The sequence below is a fragment of the Cariama cristata genome, unplaced genomic scaffold (genome assembly GCF_000690535.1).
Source record: "Cariama cristata isolate BGI_N322 unplaced genomic scaffold, ASM69053v1 scaffold18255, whole genome shotgun sequence".
Classification (NCBI taxonomy): domain Eukaryota; kingdom Metazoa; phylum Chordata; class Aves; order Cariamiformes; family Cariamidae; genus Cariama; species Cariama cristata.
This window is the reverse complement of record NW_009616007.1, coordinates 33,452-48,956: the sequence shown is the minus strand read 5'-3', so window position 1 is coordinate 48,956 and position 15,505 is coordinate 33,452. Positions and strand designations below refer to the sequence as shown.

Genomic DNA, 15,505 nt, shown 5'->3' with positions numbered 1-15,505 from the left:
GGGAAAGAGGGTAACCATTGGCTTGCTCAGGGCACACATCCTTGCATCAGATCACTCAGAGAACAGAGTCTTACATACACAAAAAACACCTCTGTGAGGACTGTCATAGATTTAATTAGTTGCCCAGTTACTCCAAAATAAGAGTGTTCTTTTGTCTATACAAAGCACTTCTGTACTAAATTTGGTGGAGTTCAGAGTGAACCTGAACCACTTCAGTCCTTCACACCTACCAACTCAGGAGAAGGCAAATTAAGAACTACCAATACTCACTGTAAGGGAGTTGTTTGTGCCTTGGCTGTGACTACAGATGGATCTGTACATTTTTCAGATGCTCTGGTAACAAACTGTTCAATAATACATAGGGCAGTGAAGTCATTTGGACAGAGTTGCACTCTCATCACACTTCGTGCCGAGGAGTTTGTCCTGACATCTGTAAATAGCGTTGTCATTGCCGAACTGGTGGTCATGTTCCTGGAAGGACTGAAGAAGAGATCACGATTCGCTGTGGCAATGCATGAGAAAAAATCCCAAGGTAAGTCCTCTAACTTTTCTACAGGGAAGAAATCTTGAGGGAACCCATAGCACTTGCCTGAAAGAGCTCAAAGAGAAGAGAGAGAACTGCAAGAGTCCGTTTGCATAGTGATCAGCACAGCAATACAGAGCATAAGGCAATGTGATTCAATACCTTTGCATACAAATTACCTTTCCTTTCTCCTTCTACTTCTTTGCATACTTTATTTAGATAGTACAGTGTCCAACAACTCAACCTGCTTATAGTAGGAAGTTGGATCTGGGCTCCCTGGAAATACTTTCCAGAAAAACTTCACAGAGGTGGTAAACTGCAATTTTCTGTGAAATACAATTGGCTGGAACAGACAAGAGGATTAAATGTAAACATTTAAGTTAATGTAAACATTAACTTCACCTACTTACAACTATGGAGTTTCTTTCTGTGTTTTGCTGCCAGTTCTAGACACAAAGTCAGCATCCATTTGAATCAAATGGAGTTTTGCCATTGCTCTCAGTGGATCAAAATCAGGCTGCTGCAGGAAATTTAAGTGATTTCTAGGAACTGGTACTGGATAATGAGCTGTATTTACACAAATCACTTTCTATTGCTAATTGAGTTCAGGCCTTCAAAATACAATTCCCTTGTCTTTCACATTGCAATCCCTTTGCATTTTCTTGGACTGTCAAAGCTGAACAGTACTCCCTTATTCTGTTTTCCAGAAGACCCTGCCATCCTGTCCTTCAAGAAGGGAGACTTGCTAATCTTCACTGAAGACAAAAGGCTGGATGCAAACTCTGGGTGGATCTGTGCCCAGAACGAGAGGACAGGCAAAACAGGGAATGTATTTTTGGAAGAGATCTACATCATTCCTTCTCTCACAAAACCGTCTAGTCAAGTGCTGGTAAGAAAAACTGAGCACTCTCTTTGAAGAGACTGGAAGATAAATGATAATAACAGTGCTAAATATGATTAAATTTATAACTGGAAGTTAATTGTTCCTCCTAAGTCAGACAAATTCTATACCTCCCACTGAAGCAAAGCATTTCATTAGTTCCTGTCTGAAAACAAAACTAACCCTAGCCCAAACTCTAAGGAGAAGACTGCAGTTACACAAAAGCAATGTCTTAAAAAAAAAACGGTCCGTTCACCATTAGGGATTTCAGTGTCTGGAACTGGTAGCAATTAATGAAAATGGGTGTGCAGTCGAATTTTCCTGCAGTCACACTGGGTTTGACTGGTGATCATACATTATATCTCAAGCGAAGCTCTAAGTGCAGCTGGTTACTTTAAAAGAATATGGTCTTTGCGGGAGTCAAAGTTTCCCGGTGATCACTGTTCGCTAACAATTTTGTCTTCAGTTTTGGAGATGCAGTGTATTGGATACTGTGCTAACAAGTAAAAAGGTGAAAAAGTTGGGGAAAAATACACTAGTGATAAGCAGGTGCATTTTTTTACAAGTGTTTGTGCTTCAGATAATCACATACATTTTGATGGCCACTGCTGTTGGATCTATGGAAATTACTTCCTCGAGTCCACTATTCCCAAGTCTTTCTTGAGTCTCTGAAGATGCTGCTTAGGGGACAGAAGGTCTCCTGCACCACAGAGTACTCAAGTTTAGTATACACCATCTGCGCATATATGCTGAGTAACACCTGACAATCTGTGCAGAGACTGTGTCCATATGACATCTCTATGTGGCTGTGTCACTCCAGAGTTTGCTGATGATGTCTCCAGACCAGAGGAGGACAGCTTCACAGAACTCCTACATGGATGAACCTGATGAAGAGGATCTCAAAGTGAAGCCTTACACTCTGGAGGAGTTCTCCTATGAACACTTCAGGTGAAGCCTTCTGTGTAGTGTACTCCCTGGGAGAGTTCTTGTTATTCTTCAGTGATCCTTAAAGCCTAGGATGTAATGGCATCTCCCATTTCTGATTGAGTTTCTTCTCCTTGTTCCCTGTAATTAAGTGTGACTTTGGACGTGTAGAGATTCTGGCAGATGGCCTACTTGTATCTTTTGTCTGCAGAAATGCAAAGGGAAGGGCAGAAGAACCCCAGCTGGACTTATTTCTTTCCAGCAGGCCCTATTCTTACTTCTCCTCCCTTCTTCAGCACTTACCAGCTGGTGAGGATACACAACATCTCAGGCCTTGGAGACTAAGGGAAAAATTAGTCTTCTAAAACCTCTCTTCTTTTTGCAAGCCTTCTCCCTTCCAGATCTACAAGAAACTACATTTTCCTGTTCTTGTTGACCTGCATAATCAAAGGAGATATGAGATCACTGCCTTGGGAAAGAACACACTTAGAGATAAGTCTTTGTGATACTGACCTCCTGTGTTCATAGCAATACTGATCCAGTAATTTTGTATTGCCTGCACTTGTCTTCATTCAGGACTCCTGAGAAGGAATCCATCAGCAAAGCTGTTCTCCAGAAATCTCGCAGGCGCAGTCAACTGTGGGCACACTCTAAGGAGCCCCTGAAACTGCCCTTGCTGAAGACAGCATGCACAGACCCTGATCTTCGGGATTTGGCTTGTCAGGCCTTCATTGATATCCTTTCACTTTTCTCTTTGGGACCTGAGAATACTCAGGGAAAGGAAGAGCTAGCTACCTCGACTAAACTCAACTCCTTTGAGATAATATCACATCCACATTACAGGGGACACATTTACATCACAGCGGGGGGTATCAACTCTGTTTGCCTTGTCTACAGAGGAAAGGTTCCTATTCCCTCCCAAAGCTCCACAACTCCTGATGGCTCACTTAACGGAGAATGTGGCTTTAAGAGTAAGTGAGATTTACTGCACGTGCTCAGCTAATATATTCCAAATCACAGCCATGCAGTGACTGCTGCACAGGGAAAGGGGGTAGGAGACAGTCAAGGAATATGTTCCATACCTTCCTCCCAGTATTTGCCACTTGGACATCAACAGAGTCACTAACATGTTAGGATCCAGGCGAGACTTCCCACTTACCTTCCAAAATTAGCCTGCTTTTGTCCTTAACAGCACATTCACCTATCATGAAATTCATGGGAGACTATCCCTCAAAACAGGCATACTCCTCTGTGGAAGTCACTGACCAGATATTTGTAGCAGCTATCCAGGAGGAGGTCCTGCGGGATGAGATTTACTGTCAGATTATGAAGCAACTGACTGAGAACAGAAACAGGTACTTACCTGGGTGCAAACACCCTGCTTCTGCAGAGCCAGGGCTGAAGTGCAGGTGGTGACCAGGAACCCCTGCTACACTTGTGATGGGGTGGGGGCAAAGGGCCAAATGTTGGAGTGAGACCTTCCCTTCCCCCTTTTTCCAGGCAGTGTTGTGGGGCTCACCTTTGTGGAGCACTCAGGACCACTGACTGTCAGTGAGAGGCCACAGAGCAGGACCATTACTCAACTCCTTTGAGCTGCTGCTTTGTCCCCATCAGCATTCAGTGCTCATCTCTGTGCAGCACAGTGTGAGGCGGGCAAGGTGTTACTGAAGCCCTCTTACTCCCAAGGCAGTCTGTGGAGAAAATACGGCATTGCATAGAGTTCTTGCATGCTTTCAGTGACTGGCTTGCCAGCCCTCCGTTTGTTTTAAGTTTCCCAATGACAGTATTTCCCTTCTATAAGTACATAATTCACACTAGATCTTTTACCACCAGCGAATAATTTTGTGTAGTTATATTAATTAGGTTACACAACTGCCTTACAGAACAGATTGGTTACATGGGCCCCTGCCCATACCTAAGACTTGGAAACAGGCTGGTGTTTTCACCACTCATAAAATGATAATTTTACCTACTTCCAGGGGAACTGAATTGCAAAAAGAAACTTAAAATACTACAAATTATTAACAAAACTGTTTGTCTGTTTCTAGTTGCATTGTGTCACTGCAAAAGTTAAAGAAAGATCTCCTATTTGTTTATTTTCTTTCTTACTCTTCCATAAATATTAAACTTAGTGGAACTTTTACCATGTGTGTAACTATTAAATGCTAAATTTCCTTGCATGCAGTAAATCTTACAGGCTATTTAACACATAGTCCGTAACCATGGTGCCAGTGCCATGCCTCATGCACTCTACCAATTTAGTCCTGTGGGTCATTCACTGTTTTGAGAGGAATCACTGATGTGGAAAAAAACAGTGCTTGAAAGATGGCTATTTCCATATATTTTCATTAGAACAGCCAGAGCAACAAATCTTTCATTCTTCCCAGGGTACTGCGCTGTGGACCATGCCCTGCTCTCACATAGACACAAACACCACTGATCTATACAGTATAAATGGGATTAAAATAGTGTGTCTTCATCTGCAAAATTAGAAAAGTAAATGGGAATAAAGCCAGGACCTCGTTATTCAGGAAAGTCTCATGCTCATTCAGAGGCAGACCTGCTGACTTTCCCAACCAAAACCACTTCACACCATTTAGCGTTTCAGTTCACTCCCTGAAGTGTGTTCTGCTCCTGGCTTTGAAGGTAGAATGACTGATCACCTCCTCGCTGGAGAGTCTTGTGGTGAGGCTGAGATGCCAAAAGAGCTTCTACTGGCAGATTTTGCAGGTCCAGAGGCTGGAAGAACTGGCTTTCCGCCTAAAAATTGTACAAATTTCATCTGGAGTGTTTAAGAACTGTAACTACCTCATTACACAATGCCATCTACATGCTCATTTTTCAGAGCAGGAGCACGTGGAAGGGAAAGCCAATTGCATGCAAAGTGCTTGTGCCCTGAACAAAGCTGGCTAGCACAGAGGGCAGGTGAATACAAACAGCTGCTAAAGCACAATCCAAATACATGTGAGCTTGAACAGCAAACTGACAGTGGCTTTCCAAGAGGATGGCATCAGGGTCACTGCTGCCAAGATGACTGTTAAACTAGAACTTATATTTTATTCATGAGATTTGCAACTGTCATGAATATTTATCAGCCAGGATTTAGCATTGTCTTCACATATGGGCTGTGGTTGTTGCACAGAAAACGGCTGCCAGTTCCTATGTGAAGGCTCTGTTGATTTGCAGCTCTCTGCTGAATGGCACAACATACCATAATGGGAGTGTGTTTCTTTTCCCTGTAGCTGGTGTGTGGTCAGACAAGGAATTATATGTGGCTATAGCAGAACCGTTTGCTTTGTGTTCACAGGTACAGCGTGACCAGGGGTTGGCAGCTCCTTTGGCTCTGCACTGGCCTGTTTCCACCCAGCAAGTCACTGCTGAAACATGCCCAGAAGTTCATGGAGACACGTCAGAAAGAAACACTGGCCCTGGAGTGCAGTCGGAGGATTCAGACAGTGATGAGGTAAATGATCTGGCATACAGCCAGCTCAAAGTGTTCAAAAATAATGAATCAGGCACCAAAAAGCATATGGGCTAAAATATCGAGACTCTTAGTTTCCTTTCTCTCTTTACATCCTTTTTTTTTAGTGATCATTATTTTTAATTCTATAACAGACTTTGAACCGCTAAGAGAGATCTGTGTCAGAGTTTCACTTTTTTCTTTCACAGTTAGCAACATTTTAAAAAGTTCATAATCACTTAAATCCCAGAGTTAATTAAGTTAATCACTTAACATAACACATACTCGTTTGACTCCCAGAGATGGGTATTTCAAACATCCTAAAGGGCATGCAGCTTGAAATGAAAGCCTGCATTGTCATTGATGAGGTCCTGACCTTGCTTTCCTTTGGTGAGGCAGCATGTCCTTGTCCCTCTTACATGTCTTGAGTTTGTTGAATCTCAGTAGCACAGAGCTGCACATGTGCAGCTAAAAATACCAGGTTTTACTCATAGTGGGGTGGTACCACTAAAGTCACTGACATCTGCAGAGTGCTAATGTGGCTCTGTTGGTTTTCTGATGGTGAAGGAAAGCAGATCCACGCTGGGAAGAGCCGATCAACACAATCAATTCCTATTATTTGAAGAAAGCCAAATGAGCAAAGCCCTGACACTTACATGGCTGCTCACAGCAAGGCACTTCTCAGTCTGCTAGGCATTACTCCAATCCTGGTGAGGGTTGAAGCAACAAGGCCTCCAAACCACCACAGTGCTTCCTGAGCTTCTGAATTACTTGTTGGTATAATGAACATGACACAACCAGAGAGAAGGGAAGGGCTACCAGGATTACAGGAAGGAGCAACTGAACTGTAGGGGGAAGGTTTCCCTAGATTACTCCAGGCACTAGAATTACTCACCTTGACATTCTGAGAACAGTGCTTTGGCATCAAGGTTAACCACAGCCTTCTCCCTTTTGATGCTGCTGTAAGTTACCACCTGCCTGCCACAGACCTCTTCAGTAAAGAAGCTGCCCAATGATTTCTTGCTCCAGCTCCTCCATCCTCCCCTTTCTCTTAGGCTGGGCCCTGCATTTGATCTGTGAGCCCTGTGAGTCAGGCTCATGGGGAATGCTAACACAGTGGCTGCCTCCCATGCAGTGGATGGGTTTTGGCAGTGCTAGGGAAATGTCACTGCACACTGAACTTGCATCTGAAGTGCCTGAAAAATGCATGGCGAGGAATGCTATTCATTTTTTTCTACAGAGAAGACTGAAAATTTCCTGCCTCTCTATATTATGTGCTATTCATGCTCTAAGCCCTGCAGAGCTGTATAGAACTTCTTTAGAGCAGGGTAACAGGGACAGAAAAGCAGAACGAGCTGTTTGGGAGGAGAATTCTATCTGCTAAACTGCCCTAGATCTGGAGCCTGGGGGATGGGAAAAGGAACAAAGACAAATGTTTGGTATGAGCATTTCTTTTCCTAAGATTAAACCTGCACCTGCTCTTAATAGAATAGAAGAGAATATTTCGGTCAGAAGGGACCTACAACGATCATCTAGTCCAACTTCTCCCTGTAAGTAACCCGCTTTCTTTGGAAAGGGGAGAACAGGCAGCTCAAAGGACTGACCTACAATACAGAATCACAGAATCGATTTGGTTGGAAGAGACCTCTGGGATCATCGAGTCCAACCTTTGTCCTAACACCATCATGTCAGCTAGACCATGGCACTAAGTGCCACATCCAGTAAACACCTCCAGGGATGGGGACTCCACCACCTCCCTGGACAGCCCATTCCAATGCCTAACGACCCTTTCTGGGAAGAAATGCCTCCTCATTTCTAGCCTGAACTTCCCCTGGTGCAGTTTCAGACTATGCCCTCTTGTCCCATCACTAGTTGCCTGGGAGAAGAGGCCCAGGCCTGGAGCGGAAGCCAACTGAGCCCTTGGGTACACCTTTTCCTCCATAAACAGCTTCACAGCTTCATCCCCAGACTCTTGGCCAGGGAACCAGTGAGCACCCAGATGGGTGTTAAGCAGATCTTGCCTTGGCAACGAATTCCTAGCTGAGGCTGCAAGGAGAGATGTCCCTGTGCCTCCAGCCAAGCTGCTGCACTTCCTTGGTCTCCTATGGCCTCCCTCTGCTGCAAGCCCAGGAAGAGATGACCGAGTAGGACAGGTCCACACTCCTTACAGTGCCTGCACAGCAGAAAAGCACATGCTGTTCAACTTGGTTACAGTCAGGTTTTCCTTCACCAAGTGGAACTGCTTTAATTTATTTATTCCATTTATTTAATGAAAAAAAATAGTTTTCCAATCCACAAAACCAAAGCTGGATGCCAGACTAAGCTCTCTTCCTGAGAGATTGGCCTAGTGTGAGAGAGGAGTTTGGCCCATAAGCTACGGTGTACAAAGTCTCCAAACAGCCTGCTCTGTGCCACTGAGGGCAGGAATATACCAGCCCCAGAAGGTAATGTGCTAGATTTGTCCTCACTTTAACTGTATCAAGTTTTTTGCATGACTCAGACTTCAGGGCCATTTCCTTTGCTTTAAAAGGCAGCCCTGCTCTGAGGTGCAATTTCAAAAAACCGGGATTGCACAGCTTAAGCGCGTCTTGAGTCAGTGATTACATGCCAACTCTTATATAAAATGTAATGCTTTTAGCGGCCCTCCAAACTTTTCTGGTACTTGCCTCCTGAGCTGTAACTCATTTTGCATCTGAACGCATATCTTTTTGCTGATGCAAGAATTAAAATAAAATATATTTCTCCTTGTGGCCACTATATTCACACTTCGGTAACAGTAAGGAAAAATGTTGCAGAATACATAGAAGGGGTAATGGTACTGGCTAGGAAGGTACCTTATTCCTGCAACCTCCTTGCAGAGTAGAACAGACTTTCAATGTACATGCTAATGAGACCCTCAGTTTCTCGCTGAATTTGCTATGGGGTGAATGTCCATTGCAGCCTGTCCTATCGCACAGTACTAGCATTTTGCATGGAATCTGTTGTTCAGATGGAATACTGTCATTCAGCCCCTTAAAGATTAAACATCCAGCACTGATCTCTCTTATGATGGTGGTGGCATTTTCCAGGAGTGGCTCCAGGAAGTGGGCACCTCATCCTGTGGAGGTTGAGGCCATCTTACAGAACAACACTAAGATCTCACACAAGATTTACTTCCCCAATGAAACAGAACAGGTGAGAACTTACTTGTTTTCCCAGCCTTGATGTGTTCATGCAGGAGCATGTTTCAAGACATTCAGTGTTCTCATTTCTTCCTCTGCTCTGTGTAACAAGAGTCTTGTTATCTCATAGACATTTCATGTGGGAACGAACACCAAAATCCGGACTCTGTGTCAGAACATCGCTTCCAAATTGCAGCTCAGCTCCTGGGAGGGTTTCAGCCTCTTTGTGAAGATTGCAGACAAGGTAACTCTTCTCGACTATGGCAGGGTAGCCAGACTCCCCTCTCCTCTCTTATTTATTTACCAGACCACCTAAACAACCATACATGAAGCCAAGCAAAAGAGCAGGTCATTAACGGCTTCTGTCTTACTGAGGGGATATAACCTGGACTTGAACTTATAGCACCTGACAATTATTTTGAGTCTCTTGAAAGGGGCTGGATGGAGATGCAGAGTTTCTATCAGTCTACCGGTACACAGGCGGTACTAAAAGCAGAGAAGATGTGGGCTTTCTTGCAGCTGCTGGGATGGCAGCAAATTGCATGTTGCACACTGCTGGATTCAGCCTTTTTCCACTCAAGGCTTTGGCCAGGAGATGTGCTGCACATGTATGGTACGCACTAGTGTTAGGGAGAGCAGTGGCTGACCAGCACCAGTTCAGTGCTTTCTAGTTTCTCAGAAGCGTGCCTTGCCTGATCTGAAGCTTGGGTTGGCTGCCTTGCTGAGAAGTCCCTTCTCTCTGGAACTGTCATCAAGGCAAAAGCATCACTGAGTCCAAGCACAGGGAGTTTCTGATGTGCTGTGGTCCTGAAAAGAAGAATCCTGTATGTGCCAATATTTTACAAAGAGGTGATGGCTAAGAATAAGGTAGGCATCTTCAGCTTGACTTCAATAAGCAGGTTGGAAAGAAAAAAGCAACAGAAGATGCAATAAAAATCCTCATATGAAATGTAAAACATTTGAGCCTTCCTCCTCCTATTTCTCTACTTCTTTCCCCTTGTCTCTGTCTTTCCTGCCCTAATTGTGCTCTCTCACTGTAGACAGGGAAAGAAAATTCACCCTGATACTTGGGTATGTTGGCACAGGCAGTATTTTATATGATCAGCTAATTCCTCCTTTCCCCGCTTCATTGCTTGGCCTCTTCCAGGTGATCAGTCAGAATGAAGCAGACTACTTCTTTGACTCACTAAGGCAGGTGACAGACTGGAACAGGAGGAACAAACCAGTGAAAGATGGTAAGAATGTCAGCATGACAAAAAGCTGGATGAGATGCTGTGTTGAACTGGGGAAGCAGCAAATTTATCCAGTAGGATTTAGTCCATCTTGGGAAGTGTGTGGCAGAGCCTTACTATATCATTTTTGTTTGTACATACATGGTTACCGCCTGCACCAGCAGTAAGATCCAGTGACCTGATGCGCAAAGCACTTGCTATCAGAAACACCGGAACATCTTTGTGGGGGGATCTCTCCAGAAATTTTAAATTGGTACCAAAGATTTTTTGGCCTATTGCATCCAAAACACACATCTGGATGCACACAAGTTAGATAGGTTGATCCTCTTTACAGTCCAAGGCTCATGCATTGCCAGATCAGGTATCAGCCAACACATGTAACTAGGCTCTTTACACAGCATCACTCCCATTCCTTGGGTTGTTAGAAAATCGTTCTCTAGATTATTACCTGGTGATACCAGAGCACAAGTTGTATTGCCAGGGGAATGCTTGTTAGAATAAAACAGTGTAACACTAATGACAGCAACTCTTTGCACTTCACTCCCATGTATAACATACATTTTGAAATCTACATGAAACTCAAAACTCTACTCAAATTTCATACTCATTTATCCTGACCTCTGCTTATTTCAGGACAGCTGAGGTTCAACTTCCTGAAGTACTATCTACATATCTAAGACCTTCTAAATTCCCTCTTTTCCCTGCAGCTGATGCAGCTGCTAGGAGCTCTGAAAAATCACAGCATAAAGATGTGGGTGCACTAAATCACAATTAATTTCTGTAAACACAGCCATCAGGGAATGTACCTGCATCAGTGTAACAGAGTTCAGGTGCACATTGGCAGGCAGCTGTCAGGAGCACCAAGAAATAAAACACACTTGTATTGCAGGCATCCTTAACTTCTTCCTCCATCTCCGAAGAGCCTGCACCTTAGATCGCTGAATGATCAGTGTCCAGGAACAGATAACTAATCACCTTCTCAGTCATCTAAAATGGCCTTTTGTACTTTTTTGTTAGTAATCTTGTTTGTTACTATTAAAACCAGAATTACATTTCTGAAGAAATTCATAAGCCATTTAAAAACTGCAGAACTCTACAGTGATACAGAGAATACTAACAAGATGTTGTTTCCTTAGGGGCTACTATGTCTGTGGCTTATGAGGTGTACTTCATGAGAAAGCTGTGGCTGAATGTAACTCCCGGGAAGGACCTGAAAGCTGATTCAATTTTTCATTACCACCAGGTAACCAGCTGCCTAAAGCATAGATATAAATGGCAGGCAATGTGATCCAAGAAATACTCCTGAGAAAGTAAACCAGCTGGAGTATTACTGTCTCCCTCACCAAGGCCTGCATTATAAAGCCTCCAGAGGAATGCCTCTGGAGGGCACAGCTCAGCCTCAGGAGCAGATTTATTTCTCGCAGTGTTCACACCTTAGCTATATTGCTTATGTTAGGAGCTCCCTTATCTAAATGTTCCCTGGAGGTGCTCATCTTGCTGTGTAATTGTATGGAGAATCATAGAATGGTTTGGGCTGGAAAAGACCTTTCAAGAGCATCCAGAGAACCTCCAGGAGTCAAAAATCCTTGGGATGTCCTTGGACTGTGTTTGGCAAGACTCACATCCTGACCTCACAGATTTAGAATGGGCAAGTCAGTGTTTGCTTCAGCCCATTCTGTCTGAATCCAGAGCTCTTCTCTTCCAGGAGTTGCCTAAGTACCTCAGAGGCTACCACAAGTGTTCCAAGGATGAAGCTGTCCAGCTCGCAGGGCTGATTTATAAAGTGCGCTTCAACAATGACCGCACACAGCTGGCAACCATCCCTAAAATCCTGAAGGAGCTGGTGCCAGACAATCTGCTCCGAGCAATCTCACCAGATGAGTGGAAGAAGGTAAGAACATCAGCTTTCATTAACCATACTACTTCCACAGAGCTTTATGAGAGAACAAAGACATCAAGCCACGCTATGTTTTTGATCTGATGGTCTTTGAAAGCATTATGGAGAGATGCTATTGGATGTTGCCATTTTGTCTCTTACAATCCAGATTTTGCATCCTCTCTACCAAAGCTCTGAAAGATATCTGCAGGCCTGGACGACTGATTTGAGATGTGCATCTTTCTTGAAGATACTAATCTATTTTCAGTGCCCAGAGAGATAGGAAAGTCAGTGATTGGACTGGGGATTTGGGGATCTTGTAGAGAAACAGAAAATTAAAATGCATTCTAAATATTTCACAGTTTGGCCAGCAAATCAGTCACCTTGCACTATGTACATGCTACTTATAGCAAAAGGCTCTTCTATCCACCAAAAGGCAAGAAAGTTTCAGCAGGTACTTATCACTTAGTCCACTGAGGAAGACACAGGACACTATTTCAAATACAGAGGGAAAATTCACCCTACATGTTTCAGCAGAAAATGTGATACATGTCTCTGGGTGTTGAACAGTGGCTTTCTGAATTTTGTTTCATCCCATATTGCCCCTCTGCCCTGAAATCCATTCCATTGGGCTCCTGGACTTCCTTTATCCAACTCATTAGGAAGCAACACTAGGGAGGTTCTGGCTCCACCCTGCCCCATGGCATGGTAGGCTATTTTCATTTTCACAGGCTTCTGTTGCTGTGGCCAAAAGACTGATCTTGGTGATTATCTGATGCTGTCTTTAGTGCTAATGCTGGACATTGGAAATCTGCCTGTCTCCAACTGAATAGGCATTGCATCCTTTTTTCTAAACAGAGCATTACTGCAGCATATAGTAAACATGAAGGAAAAACTGTGGATGAGGCCAAGATTGCCTTCTTGAAAATGATACACCGGTGGCCAACGTTTGGATCAGCCTTCTTTGAGGTGAAGGTAGGTTTAAAGGCCTGTATGAATGGCTTTGGTAGTAGACCAGCACTGGGGGGATAAGCACGGACTATAATTCCATACCAGGGTAAGTGAGAATACCTTATAAAGCTGAATTCCCATCATCTACTGAGGAAAACTCAGTTCCTTGAAAGTGGGGAGATGGGTTCTTTATCCATTCTGAACTATGCCTGTTATTTACTGGCTATGTTGTTGTTCCAGTTCTAATACCTAATATTACAACTATGTAGCAGCTGTAGTAGGGGGCTTTTAGTTACATAGATATTTAATTGTCCTGTCATTGTTCTCCACAACAAAAAGCTGCCAAATCTTATATCTCCGGGAACTTTTCCCTCAGAACAGAACTGTACTAATCCTCTCACTCTGCAGTGGATACCTCCAGGAATCATTTCCCACTTGCTACCTTTAATTTCTCCTCAGTAGGCTCTTAACTGGTTTGCAACCAACCATTAAGTCTATTATCAATAGTCTAGGAAATAACGGACCTGATTCTGCTTTTATGTAGCAGTCGCTCAAGTCATCAATATGTGGCCAAAAAAGTCATCCTTAGCAACAGTTACACAATATTGAAGAGCTTTATGTTCCGGTGTTTAATTGGTAAAGAGGCCAAGCAGCACTGGACACTGTTAAAGGTCACTATGCACCTGACATGGATCATTCCTTCATTTTCTGCTTATCTTGCTCTGTTACTTGTTTATAGCAAACCTCGGAGCCAAATTTCCCAGAGGTTGTGTTGATTGCAATCAACAAGCAAGGAGTCTCACTGATACATCAGAAGACAAAGGTAACAGTTGCCTCTCAAGAGTCTCTCTAAGGAAGGAATTAATTGACTGTGCTAATTTAGGGATAGCAACAGGACCTTCTCCCTGAATGGCATGAGAGGATATTAATTTTCTGTGTGAAACCAAAGAAAATGTTATTGCCTCAAATCACTTTGCAGTTTCTACACTGGAAAGGAAACAGTGTAGAGCATCTCTGAAGAAGTGGTAATCACAATGGACCTGGGCAAAGTGATAAGATCAGGCAGATGGGTGGAGAGTGCACTAGGGAACCTGCTTCAGAAAAATGCTTTGCAGGAAACCCAAGCTGTCTAAAGATCAGGTCAAATAACAGTGGTTACCAGCTCTCTAACCCAAACAGCCTGGTCTTTCCAAGTTCCCAGGAAAAAGCATTTATGAATATCACTATTTGCTTTTAATAAGAAAAGAAATATCCAGCAAGTTTTAGATTATTGTAAATATAATGGCAGTATGCTAAGGCAAAGATCAATATATAATGAAAGGAAGTCTCATTACAGTGATTAAGCCTCACCTGCTTGGTGAAAATACAATATACCACTAGTCTGGGAGCAAGACCTACCTTGATCCACTATGTTTATAAATGAAGTAGGAAAGAAAAAGAATGCTCTGGCTCTACAGGTTTTCTTACCTAACAGCCCATTTTCGTTTGAAAAATGTTCTATAGTTCAGTTTGTTTTCCCCTTACAGGATATTTTAACAGTCTACCCCTTCAATAAAATCTCCAATTGGAGCAGTGGGAGCACATACTTTCACATGACAATAGGGAACCTGGTACGAGGAAGCCGGATATTATGTGAGACATCTCTGGTAAGAAGAGTTTTGTCAATTTATACACAAGAAACTCCTAATTTTTCCTTTACATCCAGAATTGCTACAAAACAATGGTGCCAAAACAGATGTTAAAACCAGTGCAGGTACAAAAAGCATTCACTGCTATGTCTATAAAACTGCAGTTTAGAACTGGTTCACTGCCATATAATGCCATCTGATGCAAAGATGTAAGCCACAGAGACAAGGAAAAAATAGTAATTTCCCAAGTTCTTCCCATACATCAAAATTCTATCTATCTGAGACATTAAGAAAAGACTGCACTTACCCAAAAAACTACGTAAGAGGGTTTTTGTCTTCCATGGTTTGATCCGTCTATGCAGCAACACCATCCTTGTAAGACTTTACACTTTTTCACCGAGTGGTACCACCTTTTTAAGAATTGGTTTCAGATTGTCCACAGAGACAAGCATCACTGTATTGATATTTACAGGTAAATTTGTAAAGATAACATAAAAACACTTAAGGGCTAACTTCTCTCACAGAAAAACTTGGGATTCCTAAGTACAAGATGTCAATCTATGGAATGAATGACAAGGAGACAGTAGAGCTATGCTCTGTAAAATTTGTAAATCTACAAGAGGAAGAGCAGAGGGAGGAAGAGATAAATAATTATCCGAACAGTGACAGCTCTTAGGAGAAGTCCATGCAGGGAAGTACCTAAGAAAATAAAACAGGGAGGAAATGATAGTTATTTTCGCTTCTGGAGCTCTTTGAGAGACTTGGGACTTTTTTCTTTTCTGACAGGGTTACAAAATGGATGACCTATTAACATCCTATGTACGCCTGCTAATGAATGCTGTAAACAAGCAAAAGAAACTCCCGGCCTGA

At 43.1% G+C, this 15,505-nt stretch overlaps 1 protein-coding gene across 1 annotated transcript in view; it reads left to right on the top strand.

Annotated features, from left to right (window-relative positions):
- Window positions 1-15,505, top strand: part of MYO7B (myosin VIIB) — a gene marked incomplete at its 5' end in the record, with an annotated part of 28,120 nt that extends 12,615 nt beyond the window's left edge. The window contains 15 exons of the mRNA XM_009700029.1: window positions 363-532; window positions 1,231-1,412; window positions 2,224-2,351; window positions 2,904-3,061; window positions 3,529-3,682; window positions 5,635-5,790; window positions 8,856-8,961; window positions 9,079-9,192; window positions 10,096-10,183; window positions 11,317-11,423; window positions 11,886-12,071; window positions 12,915-13,031; window positions 13,747-13,830; window positions 14,534-14,653; window positions 15,422-15,505. Of these exons, the coding sequence (XP_009698331.1) occupies window positions 363-532; window positions 1,231-1,412; window positions 2,224-2,351; window positions 2,904-3,061; window positions 3,529-3,682; window positions 5,635-5,790; window positions 8,856-8,961; window positions 9,079-9,192; window positions 10,096-10,183; window positions 11,317-11,423; window positions 11,886-12,071; window positions 12,915-13,031; window positions 13,747-13,830; window positions 14,534-14,653; window positions 15,422-15,505 (1,954 nt within the window). The remainder of the gene's footprint in view (window positions 1-362; window positions 533-1,230; window positions 1,413-2,223; window positions 2,352-2,903; window positions 3,062-3,528; window positions 3,683-5,634; window positions 5,791-8,855; window positions 8,962-9,078; window positions 9,193-10,095; window positions 10,184-11,316; window positions 11,424-11,885; window positions 12,072-12,914; window positions 13,032-13,746; window positions 13,831-14,533; window positions 14,654-15,421) is intronic.